This window comes from Folsomia candida, unplaced genomic scaffold (assembly GCF_002217175.1).
Source record: "Folsomia candida strain VU population unplaced genomic scaffold, ASM221717v1 Fcan01_Sc004, whole genome shotgun sequence".
NCBI classification, from domain to species: Eukaryota; Metazoa; Arthropoda; class Collembola; order Entomobryomorpha; family Isotomidae; genus Folsomia; species Folsomia candida.
This window is the reverse complement of record NW_019091196.1, coordinates 12493046-12510790: the sequence shown is the minus strand read 5'-3', so window position 1 is coordinate 12510790 and position 17745 is coordinate 12493046. Positions and strand designations below refer to the sequence as shown.

General features: G+C 36.5%; 2 protein-coding genes across 7 annotated transcripts in view; both read right to left on the bottom strand.

The window, feature by feature from the left end:
* Positions 1 to 146: 146 nt before the first annotated feature.
* On the bottom strand, positions 147 to 11089 carry LOC110848096 (DENN domain-containing protein 4C). 2 transcript variants are annotated; one of them, XM_022095216.2, is made up of 30 exons: positions 10374 to 11089; positions 9463 to 9825; positions 9300 to 9396; positions 8953 to 9196; positions 8628 to 8881; positions 8533 to 8552; positions 8362 to 8467; positions 8172 to 8270; positions 7944 to 8069; positions 7714 to 7858; positions 7559 to 7619; positions 7362 to 7476; positions 7089 to 7275; positions 6872 to 7012; positions 6676 to 6778; positions 6559 to 6602; positions 6162 to 6496; positions 5896 to 6079; positions 5725 to 5821; positions 5606 to 5642; positions 5078 to 5504; positions 4438 to 5013; positions 3865 to 4355; positions 3391 to 3773; positions 3119 to 3321; positions 3023 to 3051; positions 1784 to 2926; positions 1527 to 1690; positions 1363 to 1389; positions 147 to 1115 (listed from the first exon to the last, which is right to left on the bottom strand). In XM_022095216.2, exons 2-30 carry the CDS (start codon positions 9659 to 9661, stop codon positions 958 to 960), a joined length of 6195 nt encoding a protein of 2064 aa, XP_021950908.1. In that variant the 5' UTR covers positions 9662 to 9825; positions 10374 to 11089; the 3' UTR covers positions 147 to 957. The 2 variants fall into 2 exon arrangements, with proteins under 2 accessions (XP_021950908.1, XP_021950909.1); XM_022095217.2 differs by lacking the exon at positions 1363 to 1389.
* Positions 11090 to 11235: 146 nt separating this feature from the next.
* The window catches only part of LOC110848827 (talin-1), a 43165-nt gene continuing 36655 nt past the window's right edge, over positions 11236 to 17745 (bottom strand). For 3 of the 5 annotated variants that reach the window (XM_022096153.2, XM_035851029.1, XM_022096154.2), the window contains 14 exons: positions 16535 to 16857; positions 16442 to 16470; positions 16035 to 16109; positions 15607 to 15681; positions 15483 to 15532; positions 15022 to 15066; positions 14897 to 14953; positions 14733 to 14820; positions 14645 to 14659; positions 14549 to 14561; positions 14273 to 14426; positions 14163 to 14187; positions 13836 to 14097; positions 11236 to 13752 (listed from right to left, as the gene is read on the bottom strand). In XM_022096153.2, coding sequence (XP_021951845.1) covers positions 12945 to 13752; positions 13836 to 14097; positions 14163 to 14187; positions 14273 to 14426; positions 14549 to 14561; positions 14645 to 14659; positions 14733 to 14820; positions 14897 to 14953; positions 15022 to 15066; positions 15483 to 15532; positions 15607 to 15681; positions 16035 to 16109; positions 16442 to 16470; positions 16535 to 16857 — 2019 coding nt within the window. In that variant the 3' untranslated portion in view covers positions 11236 to 12944. Of the gene's footprint in view, positions 13753 to 13835; positions 14098 to 14162; positions 14188 to 14272; positions 14427 to 14548; positions 14562 to 14644; positions 14660 to 14732; positions 14821 to 14896; positions 14954 to 15021; positions 15067 to 15482; positions 15533 to 15606; positions 15682 to 16034; positions 16110 to 16441; positions 16471 to 16534; positions 16858 to 16996; positions 17722 to 17745 lie in introns of those variants that run through there. The other 2 variants (XM_022096155.2, XM_035851030.1) reach the window with 2 other exon arrangements.

The following is a 17745-nucleotide window of genomic DNA, read 5'->3' as shown; positions in this document are numbered from 1 at the left end:
GAGATTTCCTGCTTGAGGTACTTTTGGAAAGAAAAATAATTCTAGAATTTGAGGAAATGTACGAATTTTGGCATGTTTATACTTCTATGGATTAAGCAAAAACCCCATTTCGTGAATGAAATTAGTGTGCGTTAGTTAACGCATAATTGTGAGAATACACTGTAAGCTGTATACACTTTTATTGTGACTATTTAACAATTTACCTGTATACTAATGACCTAATGATCATCGGCATTAGTATGTTTTTTGGTTTCATATTTATTATATATTGTAAACAGCAATTTATTCATATAATTCTAAAATAACTCATCTAAAGCATGTGATTGTTGTAGAAAACGACGCGAAGTTAACTGTTCCAAATTAATGGAATCTTATCTTAATATATAATTGAACAAGGGCATAAAATTTTTCGGTTTCCTATTGTCAGTTCGCTGTAAGAGTCGAGAGTCATATGATAATCGTATAATTTCTTATATAACAAGAAAAATATTCGTTGATAAATTGTTGTAGAACACAATCACCTAAAAATTATTCTATGTATGCAGTAAGAAAAAAAAACTCTAAAGAACATCGCGCGGGCATGGACAAGATACAAGAGTAAAATGTCCCTAAAAACATAACCACTGGGTATTTTGCATATACATTTTGTACCCTTATCTTATTAGGCTCGATGGTTGTCCTAAAAAAGGAAGGTACTCCGTCCCAAACTCAAAATATATCACAAACAAGTATTTTATACTTTAACCATCAACTACGATAACGAACTACGAAGTATATGCATATCTATGACTAAGAAAGAATATCATTTTTGAGTTAGGGTGCTTCCAAGCTTGTGACAGTTTTTTTCAATTTTATAAAATCTAGAAAATTGTCAATCTTTCCAGCGTTTATTATAGCACTAGATAGTTATACGACTATTAATCAGGGACAGTTTAGTGAGACCTATACGTTATTCTTTCATTTCGGGGTGGATAATAGCAGCTCTTTAAAATATCTTCGACAATAAAGGGCGGTATCCGATGGTGGCAAATCGCCAATGTCCATGCACTCATAGTCATCATTGCTTCGGAGTTTGCTGTACACATCTCTGTACTCCTTGTCCATTCCGTAGCCATCTGAAATATTGAAACGCTTTGATTAGCAATGACAAAACTAACAGCAAACTATTACAGCCGAGAATGGAGAAATACATTAATCACAGTACATATTTACATGACAATGCTTATATCTGATTTTAGCGACTAAAAACCAGAGGCACCACATCCAAATTACATAGAGCAAATATCGATCAACTAATGTGCCCACGCCCAAGAAGCCAAACTACACATAGTATACCGACATACTGACTAATTGATTCAGTACCTTGCATATTTTGAGCTATTCTGTGAGCTACGGGTGATGATAACGATGGTAGCAACCAGGATTGAAAGCAACCCACACACAAATTTGAGGAAATATTACATAATCAGAACACACATTTGTAATAGGAATAAGGAAAAACAGTCACCCACAAGTTATGTACTTACATGCTTCGATAGTATCCTTTCCAGCAATCAGAGAAAGAAACAATATGTCTCGATATGTAGGATAATGTCGCGGGTTAGATTGTTTATGGTAATGGTAGAGAAGCTGGGGACAAGTTTGTGCTAACGTGTTTCCTTGTGCTGCTCGAAGTACGTTGTTTATGAGTCTAGCATATAAAAGACAGTTCATTAGTATTTGGTTCATTATATGCCACGGTACATATAAAATTTGAGTCATAAAATCGAGTATAAAATATTACTTGTTCAGATTATTATCTGGTTGTGGACTACTTTCATTCTTTTCCTCATCAGCCTTTTCCAACTGTTTGTCTTTCTTTTCTCGTTCCTTGTTTTTTTGCCATTCTAAATATAACGGGACAGAAAAATTCTCATGAAATTTTGGATTGTCCCATAAACAGTTGACCATAACGCTTCGATGATCAACTCCATCCCAAGTTGGGTGTACAGAGAAAGGTTCCAACTCGTCTTCCTCTGTCCTCGAAGACGCTGTACTGTTCTCTCTGTGGTCTGAAATTCCCTCGGTTGCAGTTGTTTCCTCAGTCTTTAATTTCTTCACCATTGCATTTGGCATTATGGACTTTGCTTGAAGACACAATCCCTTAATATGACTTGGTAATTTGGAGCGATTAAAAAACCATACGAGATTCCAGAAAATAATTGGATGTTCATCAACAAACTCGGGTTGAACTAAACAAGAATCTCCTTCATGATGCAGCACATTTTCCAGTTCTTTTCGAAGCACTAATGGACTCAAGTAAGGAACAACAATCGGGTCACTCGAAACTCCTTCCAATTCGAAGGATGGTAAAGTACAGTCGGGATTGGAAGAAGGTTCAGCAGTCGTATTAGCTGGGCAAGTGGATCCATTATTAATTCCACTTGTCGTTGAAATGGATATTGTAGGATTTTTGGATTCCGTATTATTGTCAGACACATTTTTTACGACAGTTTCAGCACTCGAGACTGGAGGAGGAGTATTTTCAGATTCAGGACTAGTTCTTCGACTACTTCGATGCAACTCTTCCAAGACTCCTAACGGATCCAATTCACTCGGAGGGGGCGTTTGTTCAGTCGTTTGTTTTGAAACACATGATCCATCCAACTCTGTATTTGTTGATTCACCAATTTTCTTAGCATCGTCATTACTGGCAACTACCGCAGCAGCCGATTTTTGGACTGATTTTATAATTTCTACTTCAACATTAGGTTTCTGCTGTGGATAAGCAGCATTGGGATGGATAAAAGAAGGTCGTCGCGATATATTCACACTTTCCAGACTAGGTGCAGAAGTAAGATTCACTAGTTGAGGCATTGGGTTGTGTCTAAAATCGACTACAGTAACTTCTAGGAAAGGCACTTCCCACTTTTTGCAATGAGGACACCTGAATTTAAAAAAATCAGTCATCATCCACAATTATTGACTATTTGTGATCAATGGCACACATAAATTGGACCACATGATAATTTGATATACGTACCTAGTGTTAAGATTGGAGTCTTCCGACGTCTGAAAATGCGGAAAATTACATATTATTTTATAGTCAAGACTAAAAATTGAAAACACAACTACTCACCCATCCTGCCATAATTTCTTCATCAAATAGCAACGAGGAACAATTGTGGCATAGAGAACAAGTTGTCATATTAATTTCTAATGAGATTGGTCGAGGTAAACTACTCCTGGCGGCTGCAGCTGATGAGGGTCCGCCAGCACCACCAGTATTTTTGAAATGTTCGACAAACAAAAGTGAGTTTCTGGAGCTTGATAAAGGAGATTCTGTACATAAAATAAGATAATGTCAGTATCAGGACAAATAGCATAATAACTAAATAATTCAAATTGTACCATGAACACCTATCCCACTACCATAATCCATACTGGCAAAACTTGCTCTAGTTGACCCCGACTCTGTCGTGGTTAGAAGTTGATCCAGGTAAGATTCTGAAACACTTGCCCATTGATCGCTTGGAGCTTCCGGTTCTAAATTGTCCGTTTGATCTATTCCACGTGGTTCATCATATCGTCCAAAAGGTCCGTTCCTTCCAGGCGTTGAATTGTTTCCAACCGCCTCCTTTAACTCTTCAAGCTTTGTTTTCACACTGACCGTAGCAGCGGACTTGAATTGGTTAAATCCCTCCATCAATGCTTCAGCCTTCTTCCCACCTATTGTGGATTCAATAAGGGACGTTCCTGCTTTTCTTAGACTTAGTCGTCCTGGACTGTAACGGCTGAAAATAGTGCATAAAATGACGCCAATTTTTCAAGTCATAATACTCATAATCAAGAATTGATGGAAAAGTGAGTGTATATCTTCATTACCCGAAGGGATTTTTCAAGTTTGAACTGAACACAGTTAACCCTGAGGGTCCACCACCAGCAGATCCAGATAATTTTTCATCACTTGGTGCAGAGTTCATGGAAGCATTGCTTCCTACCCTCTCTCCAATGCCAGTTCCATAACTCGGCAAAGTGCTTGAACGATGAAACCCTTTTGGTGTTGTTTCAGGGGGACCCATCACAACTTTCTCCCGAATTCCTCCCAATTGTCCTTCACTACTTGTTCGTTTTGGAGAATCTCTATTCTTTTGCTGAGTTACATTCACATTTTTTCCAGAAATTGCGTCTTTCAAACCCTCTGGTGACGCCGGTTCACTTAACGCTCCCAACGGGTCATTCTGGACAACTGGAGTTCGTGCAGGACTGGATGGGGTCGCTTCTCGGGATAATTCATTTGCACGAATTTGGATAGACGGAGATTTTGGAGCATTTAAATATGAATTTGCAGGCCGAATAGTTTCTTGGTAAGTTTCCTAAAAAAATAACCCAAATGCCATACATATTAAGTAACATACATGTATTACATTTGATTTCATATAATAATAGTTTACTCACATGGCTGTCATCAGGTGTAACTTCTCTAGAACTAGACGCGCTTTTTTCTACAGACGTGTCCCTAGAGTCGCCCAAAGGTTCATAATATTGGTTAATTTTTGATTCCAGACTAAGAGAATTACTCGACTCTACGCTAGCAGATCTTCTTTGACTTCCAGCATCGTCACTGGATTTTGTTGAAATAGAAGTCTTGTCGGGAGATGAGTTTTTATTGCCGTTCTTCTTTTCCGAGGATATAAAATCGTCCTTTAGTAATTTGAGTTTGGACATGATTTGTGTGTCGTTTCCAAAACTCACAGATCGTAGCAATCTCATTGTTTGGCTTTCACTTTTACTACTTTCTTCATCCCGGTCATCTCCAAAATCCAGTCTTTTCCTGCTCTTCCCTTTAACTTCAATATTTTTCGGTAACTGATCTTCCAACTCGTCATCATCGTCTACGTCATACGGATCACTTTTCAAATTAGAACTGTAATCTCCAGCGTAGCCCCCGGCCATGAATAAACCAGGGGACTGAGAATAATAACTCGTATCTGCAGCAATGGATGCCAGGCTAGAAACCCCAGATTTAACCCACTACAAACAACGAAAAAGTTAGTAATAAGGTTAAATTAAGTGCACATAAAGTTTGCATGATTACCTGATCCAAACTTGAACCCATTCTACCCCAAAACTTGGCTGCTTTTGCTTGAGTTTCAGTTGGGCCCTCCGCATTGGTGATATCATCGGTTGACACTTTTTGCATGGAACCATATCCAATGTCAGAAGATGAACTAATTCTTGTGGGAATTGCAGACGGTGATGATACATTTGCTACTTCAGAATCACTCTGACTTTTACAATTCACATTCGCAGAAATGTCTGGATGGGAAACTCCTTGAGGGCTTAACGTTGTTGGGGAAGAGTGTACCCGACCAGCGGTATTCAAGGCCAAACGAGTAGTCTGAACTTGTGAGTCTAATGATATCCCACTTCCAGTTGAGGTTCGATCACCTTCGTCCACAGTATCACACACATTACGATGTCTAGTAGCGGATCGGAACTGAGCGACGCCAATAATAACATTTCTGCAATTTAAGCAAGATCATATATGTAGATTAACTTCATTAAAACTACTTAATGCTAGAAAGCTATTTATATTTAGTTATAAATATAAATTCCATTATACCTCAGTTTATTCCACATTAATTGACTCGAGTTTGAAACTGAAATATTGTCAGAATTGGTTGGATTTAAATATGAGAGAAATGAGTACTCCAACTAACGGAAAACATAAATAATGAATACCATTAGAAGGCCACTCTGCTTCTAACACGGCTTTGTTGTAATATCCATAGGTCATAGCGTTTGGTGTCATTCCACATCGTTTCATTTTTAAGAGTGCCTTCAAATACAAGTTACAAATGAGCAATCATTTTGATAAATAAGCAGTAGGTTGACTTTTAATGGACAATATACCTTCACAGCAATTACAGGTTGACTGTACAGTCCGCAGAGTTGCATTACTACTCTGTAGCAGATCTCATCTGCGGGTTGCAGACCATAATTTGCCATCCGAGATAGCATTTCATAAGCTAAGCAGAGTGCCATGTGCTTAGATGCCGTGACGCTAGCAAAACTTGGCAAATGGATGAACCAGATACTGAAAAGTTTATAAGTAAACACAAAAGAGCTTTGTTAAGTAATGCGTCCATTCCTCAAGTAATTAACACTGGAATACTAACGTGTAACATGTGGATAAAAGATATTTTGCCCAGAGTTGAGGTTTTTCAGAGTATTTTTTTGCTACTTTTTGTGCAGATTTAATTTCTTGTTTGGTTCTTCTTGCAATCGGACTCCCAGGCGTTGAGAGTTCACTCGACTGCAAGACGCGATCCACAGAGCGCGATTTTAATTTTGGGCCGGTAAAAAGTCCTTCTTTAAGTTTGCCATCGTATACGTAGGTTGCATTTGCAGGTAGGCCGACAGGTTCAGGGGGCATTACAAAAACTGTCCTTTCGCTTTGATTTGATTCGCTTGTTTCTAACAGTTTGACAGTTTCAGAATCATCTGACTCGACCTGCAATATTAAAACTGTTCGTGAGATTGGTACTCATCAAATTGGATTAAATATTTATTCACCTTGTCTAAACATTCGTCAAAAAATTCCAAGCTGGTGTCATTTTCTGAAAAAAAGTACCAAAAACTATTTAAAATGCTAACCTTTATTTTTCACGATTGCCACCATCATTTGATTACCTGACACGAAAGATCTCTCTTCAATAAAGCGAATAAACATTTGAGTTCTGGTAAAATTGAGGTAAAATTTGTGATAATTTTTATCCCGTGATCGGAGAAATCCCTGCAACAATACCAAAGAAGTGTTAAATATCCAGACGAGTTTCCCTTATTCCCTAACTGATCCTGAAACTGATGATGTGTTAATATGGAATACCTGGAAATCAAATAGCGAGGTAGCATCAGTAGCTCCAATACTTGGTGCTTTTGTGATTGGGAGTAAATATTGTCGATATCCTTTTAATATTGTAGTCATAAAGCGTAGAAACGATTCTTGGATTTCCATCTCAAGAACTCGCTAAAGGGAAGAATAATGTTCAGAATATTGAATAAAGATAACAATACATTTTAGAGTGTCTGTATAATTCACTTACTTCACGGCGTTTCTGTTGAAAATCAATGTCCATAGCTTCGCTTGTATCGCTCCGTCCTTTTAATGATGCTCTAGTCATCATCATACGATCTAAAACTGACTTTATTGTCTCGAGAGTAGTTTTGAGGATTCTGGCCGGCTTTTTAGGAAATAACTTTACATTGAGGAAGTATCTCTTATCTTCGCTCCTGTAATGCAGCAGAAGAGTAGAATTCCAATCAAATATACTCATGTCACTATGCAGAAATGTAGAAATTAGGCATGAAGCACATACACAGTTATAGTATTCGTGTCCAGATCAATACACGTAACATCTGAGGGTGGCTCGTATAAATCAAAAAATCTAGAATCTACACCAATAAGAAATGGAACTGGGGCTTGCAATACACCTAGAATAAAAACAATCACAAGTTGTGATCCACAACATAACCGCTACTTTTCTGTATTAATAATATTGAATAAATTACATACCGCAGAGACCCAAGGGACACAGTGGTATATAAGGACATTGCCAGCGGAATGGAAAAATTAACTGCAACAAATCATAGCATTTTGTCAACTAACTAACTCACAAAATACTCTTATTATGTAAAACATTATTATTTTTATATTATTATTTTTCTTACAACTGATATGGCTTCAGCAACTGCAGTTAATACATCAGGCCGGAGTGAGTGAATCAACAATTTCTGTTCCGTCAAAACCAAAAGGATTACCATCAGACAATTCTCAGTCCCCAAATTGTTCAACATTGATTTAAACGACGCTCCACTACAGAGAAATCAATCAAATTTATAGTCAGTTAATAAATATGAATTATCAACCTCCAAAAGAGTGTCTTATGTGAATTAAAAACCTTTTGGGGAGTGGCGAATCGTGAGGATGAGACAAAAGTATATTTTGCGTGTGGGACAATTGCATAAGAATATTTGGTCGTTGTGGGGAAGGGAATGGGACCTCCTGTAGAAGATGAGATATGTATCTGAAATAAATTATAATACCAATCATAAATTACTTATTTACATAATTTGCATGGGTGTTCAACATTTATTTTGACAATTGTTAGAGTTTCTTCCTTACGTACCGTTCAATTGGTACATCGTGAGCACCATTTCGCATCATCCAATTGAGGTAGTACAAAAAAGTTTTAAATGCATCAAAGAACGGGTGGTGGGATAACAAACTGTAAACAATAATTCATTACCAAACATTAATTAGTTGTTAATCATAATATTTAATAATTGGTTGACATTCATAAATAGATGGTGCCATACCAAATACATTTGTTAACGTGAAGAGCCTTCTCGAGCTTGTCTGAAGCATGCACAAAGCCCAGTGTTTCTTTCTGCTCATTCGTCAACGCGTCTCCAAACGGATACTCTGAGATAGAAAATGGTCAATCTGTAAGTTTTTATAGATTAAACACAACAGTAGAAAGCACTCACCTTCATAAAACGTAATAGCACTGAAATAATTTACAACCATATTATAATACTTGATATTTATAATATACAGTAGAATAAATTAGCATGGTACTCACCTTCCATAAATTTTTTCTGTCGCATCCGCCACGGTTAAGACGAACGTAGAAAAGACGGGACGAGGTTGTTGCGAAAGCTTTGGCCAGCACTCAATCGTAGCACACATTGGTAAACAAAACGTAGCTGTCAAGTTGGGAAACGGAAATGTTCTCCGATCTATTGGCGGATATCTCAAGAGCACCTCGGGTTTAAAAGATAAGAGAGGGGGTCGATTCATCGATTTTTTGTAGCAAAGATATACATCACACCCCATCTGAAATGACAGTGAATATTGAAAAACAATCGGCAAAATAGTTACTTGACACGATTAATGAATTCACATACCATTCCCTTATTCAAATTTTTTTGAATTAGACAAAACGCATGGGGAGGTTTTTCACCCTTATTTTGAAAAATAACACAGATATCAGTGACGACCAACTCATTACAGGGCATGTTTTCTGGAGCACGTCGAAAAGTGAGGAGAGTTTGAGCACTGGTATTATTAACGTTTGCCTTCTTTCCGTACGGAGTGGATAAAACGACTTCCGCGTCATGGAGGAGTCTTTCTTTTCCATCGTACATCACCCTAAAATTGATTAATTAATTACCCAATTTTAATACATTAATTTAGTAAATTAAGTACTTTAGTTTAGCTTACAATAAAATAAATCAATTATTATTATTATTACCCAATGTCAACGAGTGGTGGTTTATCTCTACCCCTTCGATAGCATAAATAAACCTCTGGACTTCGTAGACTTCCGCTATTTAAATTTGCAGGATAGCCTGAAAGAAACAAATTATGTTGTAATTCGAAGACTCGAATTCTAGGAAGAGAGTAATTGTTATTACCTGAAGGCGTTTGTTCCACACATTCGAATCCTTTCGGAACATATTCGCCCAGGGATGGAAATATGACAGTGATATCCGTAATTGGTTCAATATTTTGCTGGTTTGGATTTAGCCCTTCGCACAAGTCTTCATCCACCAATTTTGGATTCTCATCCGGAAGTCCAGCCACGACGAAATAATCAACTACGAGTTCCTCCATTGTGTTATTGTTGTGACCCGATGGTTAGATTATCACGGACAAAATGAAATGATGGTCCGACGAGATGACAGATTACCAACTCGTAAAGTCATTGGGCATCGAATTAACTTCCATCAGAACGGATGGATGATTCAAGCAGGGCGTATTACCAGTTGACCAACAAACTATAAACATAACAAAAACATGAAAATTAGTGCAAATCCACACATAATGATTGTTTTTGTTTGCATAATATTTTGCATATTGTTAATATGATTAATGGTAAAGGAAGTAATTCTGCCGTATGTATTATGTCATTCGTATTCGTATCTGAATGAATTACATGAAATTGATATCGCTGACACATCCGGCGCACGCCCAAACATGGATATTCTCTTATCGCAATTGGATGGATGCAGCGCTAATCCCCATAAACACAATGACACCCCAATAAAGTGGTTTATCTACGCTTGTGTTCAATGCGCTTATACTTTGTACTGATAAAAGTATACCAACTGTCGGTGGTTTACTTTACATGTGTGCTGGCTGGGAAAATAATTCATTTTCAATATTTATAAATGTGTACGTGATATCCCAACACGTAAATATTGAAAACAATGTTAATGTTACATGCTAACCAATAGTCACTATTAATTTACATGATAATTTATGGCATTACAAATTGTAATGCATTTATTTACTTCCATTGCATTTAGCTTAGAAGACAAATTACCTTAAATCCTCTACTTTACAGACTTCAGCTCTTCAAAACATTCAGTTTTGTTTAGTTCCGTTATTCAAATTCGACTCACCACAGTGTACTTAATTTCTCAAACTAACTTATTTCTGATAAAATAAATCCTTTTTATATACGTTTTCAAACCACATCACTCAAACATTTTAAAAAATTTGAAATTACACTTTGCTACTCGTCGTTTCTTAAAAACCTAATAATAACAATGATACTATCGGCAATTGGACATACAGCTATCTCCTGTGGTAGACTAATTAAAACATTATTTACTTAATCACTCCACTTTATAAAAAAAATTAATTGAGATTGACTTGAAAATTATTAAAGCTTTCTCGACATGATTTTCCTTCGATGATTCACAAAATCTAATTTGGCGAATACAACTTTTCGCAAGTTGCCGGCGCTGAATGTCGCACGTTGCCCATCACTTGAGCAACAAATCATTTGTTGCTTTCACCCTCTAAAATCTTTCACTTTCGGGAATGTGCTGAAAATTTTCGGAAATTTATAAGCCAAAAATGTCTGTTATTTAATCGTGCAAATTTTGTAATGCTAAATTGCCTGTGTCTCAGAGGGAGGAATGTTAGGTAGGCAGATTTGTCTACAGGTGTTCCGCTTGCTAAGTCACTTTCACCAACTTTCACCGTCGTTTTATGCGCAATTAGGGCTAAATCAATAGTTTATTCCCGATAGCAGCATGATTCACGGTATGCTTATTTACTTTACTCAACGTTTACACGCCATTTCGTGCAGAAAGTCATTTTATCATGCTTTAAGATGACGCAGACAGAACGCACTGCTTTCACCTTGTAAATCACAAAAAATCATTCATGTGTAAATCCGTTTAATAAAGCAATCTTTATTTAAAGTCAAATCTCTTTGTATATTTTTATAATTTGCTCAAATAAATTAATAACTTAAGTTTACTAAATTTTATCATCGTTTCATTCACTAAGTAATTAAAACTAAAATCTAGTAAAATTAAATAAAGGTATACATTTTACGTTACTCTGCATTATGGCCGGGATTGGTTAACAGTTTATCAACAGTTCAAGTTTTCAAATAATATTAATTACATGGTTGTCAATAAATGAGTTTAAATACTTTTATAACAATCGCTTTCTTCAACAATACTCGTAATAATAATTAATAATCAGTATATCGATGGGTGGTCTCCCCCATTTTTTAGGCACAACATTACAATTTTACACTCTGCATGGTTAGTTAGTTTTGGTTTCTGAATTGTATTGTTAAATACCAATTCAGTATAAGTAAGCACTGCATGTAAATATTTATAACGTTTCGTTTTCCTTTTTGTCATTTAATTTCTTTGCATAAAAGTATTTCATCTCGATGTAATCTCGTTTGTTCTGTGGGTTGTTTCTTGTTACCGATTATTTCAATTGCACTTTATAAATCAAGCACCTTATCGTAAATATATTATCGTAATAATACAGTTAACTTTATAGTTCATTATAGTTATTTGTACAAGACAGTAATAATAAAACGTTCAGTTTCTTAATATTATTCATATCTATATATAATAATCTATATAAAAATGATTAGTTAGTATATAGCCAATTTATGTAGTCCGTTCTATTAGAGGCATGCAACATCCAGAGTTAAAATGTGGGTTCTAAAATACAAATTAAAATTACAGTTGTAAAAAACAAATAAATACATTAGGTTTGCAAGGGTCATGCTTTTTAAAAGGTGTTTAGACTTTGATCCATTTTTGGTCATTTCGTTATCTGGACAGGCTGATATGGCTATATTTATGGCACAAATTGAATTTTCCCATGTGCGTTGGGAGATTCAAAATTAAAATAACCTAACTAAACTATACATATATATATCTATGTGTATAGTTTAATTACAATAAGTAGATAAATTGGAACATTACTTTACTGCATATTAATATACGTGTTCATCTTGCAAATATCGAACTGCTAGACACTGGTTTAAATACTATAAGTTGGCTATTGTATTTCCTAACACTAATAAATATTTCGTAAAGTATTCTTGGTTGTTGTTCTTCTTCCCTTCGAAAAAGGTTAGAATAGAATAGTCATTGACAGAGAGAAATGTTAAGTAGTAGTCTCTGGTTATACATACATACTGTTTATACAATTGAATTGCATGCGTCAACATGCTTGTTACATTCACTCACAGCATTATAATTCGAATAGATTAATTTTCCTTTGTTGTCATCACTTGGAAGAGAAGGAAATCAGTTAAATCATAAGAATAAGTAGGTAGTTTACATACTGTAGTAAAAAGTTAGCATTCAATCTTCTTTTTTTGTACACCGAAGGCTTTCGAAAAGGCATACCCAATTAAAGGTAAGTAGTTAATAATATTTAATACTCTGCTTGTGCTTGAAAGTATGTAGTTTGGACGATGGTCACTTGTTACTTTTCCGGAAGACACTGGGATAATCTACATGTATAAATAGAATGTAATACTTTACTTGTTTTTTACCAAACCTTAATACTACCGTCAAGAACTTTAATAAATAATAAATATAGGAATTAAGTTGTTAGGTTTAAATTATGTCGAAGAGTTGTTCTCTTGTTGTTGTTGAAAAACTCTACGCGAGCTTGTGACTCGACTGGATGAGGAGGATGATTGTTCTTGCTTGAAAATTCTTTGCAACGACACACTTCCATCGGCACCCCTGGTCTCAAATACTTGCTCGGATTGCAGAGGACCAGAATCATAATGACTGAATTCTTCACTAAAATCTCCACTCGATTCTTTCCCAAAGGTTTTACCAAACGTTGCAGGCATTACTTGAGTGCCTCCTTTTGGAGGTACAAATGGCGTGGGCGCTATCAACGGTTTGGGTTGCTGTGCGTCAGCATAAAACTCTGATGGTTTTTTCATGAATGTGCTTTTAGGAGTGGTTGGAGGAGGAGTAGAAACTGAATAATATTGGTCTGGATGGCGTGGACGGGCATATAAATCTTCTGTTGGTGGTTGGTTTAGGCTGGTAGTAAAAGTTGACTGCTGTTGAGAAGTACCATTTTGTGGCTTAAATGTGGATGGAGGATGGATGGAAACGGCTTGTTGAAAGTTTCGAGGTGGAGGTGGAGGGGTTTGTTGTTGCTGCTGAAAACTCTGATATCCTCCTCCTATCGAACTTTCGGAAATTGTGCTGTATGATGGAGATGAATTGTTGAATTTCCTATCTCGATCTATAGTTCCAGGCTTGGGTGAAATTGCTGGTTTAAGTGGTGTTGAGGTTGTTGGGTAGCTTCCAAACGAGGACTGTGGTTGCTGCTGTTGTCGCATAAGATTAAATGAGGTCGTTGCGCTTTGAATTCGTTCGGCAGAAGATTCCAGTAAAGAATCCAATCTGTGGGAAAAAGAAAATGTGATTAGCAATCCTAACTAATTATATAAAATTTGAGATATGATGTTACTATTAAAAAGTATTACCTAGAATTTTCTGGCCCTTCGAAATCAACATCCGATTCGTCAGTGTATCCTGACATTCCTCCAGTCTTTTCATGATACTTGGCTCTTCGAATTGCTGCTAGCTTAGATCGTGCTTCTTGGAGCTGTCTCTCAATTTTTAGAACTTCCGACCTGGCGTCAATTTCTTGTGCAATCCCACCAACCATTTTCTTGTTAAGAACCAATTGTCGTTCTTCTTCCTGTGCCAAGGCTTGTTGACCCGCTTTGACTAAATTCTCGGTGGCTAAAAAGAAGAAAGAAGATCGAAATGTACTAAAGGCAGATTTTCCTCGTTGCACAACTACTTACCTCGTTTTACAGCATGGCCCGCAGCCTAAAATAAAATACATGTATACATTATACTATACTATTTTTGCTGGAAATAGATATTCCTTACACATATTATAATAATAACTTACATTCAGCCTCCTTGTAGCATCACTATCTGGCGCAGATTTGACTTTACAGGCAACCAATAATTGAGCTGTAGAAGACGCAACTTGTTTGGCAGCAGAAATCAGTTTTTCTTCCGTTGCATGCCCTTGGACGAGTGAATTTGCAGCTTCCACAAGACTATAAAAGAATAGACAATTATACATATCCATATTACATTTGGAATTTGTCTGGCTCTATGAGACTCGGACGAACTCTATCCAACCATTTTCCATCGGTTGAAATAATAATCAGACTCGTACCTATGAGTTGCCGCTGAAACAATAAATCATATATCATAAATACATACAGTAATATACATTGTACGAATATGTTGTAGAAAACAGATAAAAACTAACCTGCTACTAATTGGGCTGCAAAAAACAAACTTACGTTTAATAGAATTATAAGATATTTAAGTGTGGATAAATGAAAAAGTTACAATACCTGCAGATACAAGACCTTCCGACCATTGTCCATCATCCGAATCACTTGCAGCCTTTCTGCTAACTCTTCCGGTATCGACTAGTTCACGCTGTAATATAAAATATTAAAACTAGTCATTGACAGTTTGGGAATATCGTAGAATCGCTGGATGGTTTTTATCTCACTTGTGCTGCAGATGCTGCCTTGACCAATGCACTCGTAGCGGCCGCAATGGATTTTGCCTAAAATTGGAATATGAATTACATGAATATTTCTTATCGTATGGAAGCTTATTTGTAAAACAACTAACCGCTTCCAAGATCATTTCGTCAAAGTTCAGACTTTCATCTGCTTCCTGTAGGCAACAAGGAGACAATATTTAAGAAATTATTGTTATTATACGAACTCATGATGTGTTTCTTGTCCATTTAAACGCAATTGTTAAGCGTTAAGACAAATGTGTGTTTGTGATTGGACGTTCGATCTGATTGCAAGTACTATGGTCCAAATCAAATTACAAGAAGCACATCACAAGTTCGAATATTTAGAAAGCCTAATCTAATAGCATAATCATGGAAAATGTAATCCTCCACTGTCCCGCATCGGTGTTGCTCCAAAATCTCGCTATAATAATATGTTTGACTTCCGGTTGATACATATTACAACCAATAGAATACAAACATATCTTCTAGCAAGATCGTTAGATCTTCAGGTTGTGCGTGGTCCTCCTGTACCCTATAAAATAGAGCGAAACAGGATGCTTTCACCCACCTTGATTGAGCGCCTTGGTCGCAATTTCTCCAATTTTTTCGCCGCAGCATCTAAATTATAGTAATAACAATGAAACACACTCTAGCAAAAGTACATTTAAATTAATGCGATTTATGGCTCTCACCGATAGAATTCGCAGCACCCAATAGCTCGTTCTCAGCAATGACTGTGGGATCATCAGGGTCTTCGTATTCACTTCCTGGAATTACATATGCACATTTTAATTTTAACCGAATATACAAGGTGAGAAAGAAGGGACGAGAGTACAGAAAAGGACAAATTACCATAAAATATCACTCCACAACCATACAACTTAGGAATAACACAGCAACTACTTACTTTTAATCATATTAAACTACTGTACAACTAGATGACATTAGAGTGCATGAAGTTTGTCAAAAGCGGTTAGTTAGTATTATTAGTAGCAATTGTGATTAGGCAATTGATAATTACAAGGCAAAATTATTGTAGTAATTAACTTGTGGCCTACTCAACTCTACGATTAATAAAATTGGAGAATTTAACAAAACGGTTACTGTTAAAACAACAAACCTTCTGCCGTCACTCGTGTCGAGGATCGAATTGTGTGACCAAGCAATGGATTTGAGCTGAGCTGGTTACGTACAACTTTTCAAAAAATGGACAAAACAAATATATGTATCAACAAACAGTCAAACCCAAAATCGGCTTTATCTATTAATTAGGTGCGTCTTTTGCGTAAAGTGTTGTGAGGAGAAAGTGCCATTCACTAAATTGCATAAAATATAAATATTGGTATATAAAATCATAATATTTTGATTATGAACTTATAAATTAGTAAAAAAAACTCATCACTCATTTCACAATTGAAATCACTCAAACTTGAACTCACTCAAAAGTAATTATGAGAATAATAATGAATAATAATCCCCCAAAGCTTCCCATATTCAATTTGATGGCAAAATGGTAAAAGTCCTTACCTTTCATTAATTGAGCAACAGCGACCAACCTAAAGCAAGTAGTAATTTTATTTCTACTGTACAAACTGTAAATAAATCCAATGGAGTCCTTACTCTGTAACTGCTTGAGCAATTTCTCTGGAACAATTGGTTAGTTGCGATTTCACGTCTGCACCAGGATGGTTAATAGCGTGCAACACGAATTGCAACAATTCCCTGTAGTTGATGGCCAACTGTCGTCCAGCAATTAAGAGTCGCTCCCTCATTTCACCCTCCACGCCATAGGCGCCAGCCTTGGTGGTCGTTAGTAAGTCGGAAATTGCTTTACGTCCCATGTTGGCTGCAACAATGACATCATCTTGTCGACAACTGCTTCCAGCTGCGACGGCTTTTGCTGTGGCTTGAGTAACAGGCTTTGTCACGCGGATAAGGTCTTCCTATAAAGAGGTGAGTTAGGAAAAAGTTAAAAGAGTTAGTTTAAATTCAGTGCAGTTAGTTTAAATTTTGGTAATAAATTGAATGAAAGTATTCGTGGGACAAGGTTGGGTGGATGGAGATGAAATATATCAACAGTCGTTTGGGTGAGGGAATATTTTATTATTTGGTAATATTATTTATTAATTGGAACTTTTTTAGGCCGACTAATCATACATTGGACCAACGTAGATCTCAACTCCATAATACTTTAACATAAACTGATTGATTTTTGCTAAAGAAGTTTCATCAAAGAACTTGGCATTAGTAAATTTGTTAAGACAGATCGGATATGCATCATAAGGAGTGGATCCTTTTGGAGAAGTGTAGGGAGGGTCTGACACGAAATGCTGATGTAGGCGAAGAAGGTCGGCAAAAGAGTTGGCAACGTGGAGATGAGCTTCGTTGGCCTCTAAAACATCCACAGGACAAGATGACAAGGGAATAAGTTCCCAGGGTACAGACCCTTCCATTAACATGTATTTTGTCACAGTGTCGCTCAGAGAGGTTTTCAAATGGAGACTGATACCAGTCAGGGTCTTTCCAAAGTAATTTATATGCGGATTGGATACCACGTAGAGAACTCCACGCTGCTTATCAACAACCATGGAGGCAGCAACTTGTTTTCCTTCTCGTTCTTTACCAAAGGGGTATGGGAGGGGGGTCCTGAATTCACGGCCCAAGTATTTGGAGATGCTGATCTTCATTCCCCAATTTTTCATCTCTTCTAATACTTCTTTCTCTGCTCCATTTGGCAACGCTATATTCTTATTCAAATATCGAAATGTTGATGTGGCTGGGACTAATTTCCGCAAAAGTGTGACAAACTACAAAATGATAAAAAAAATTGA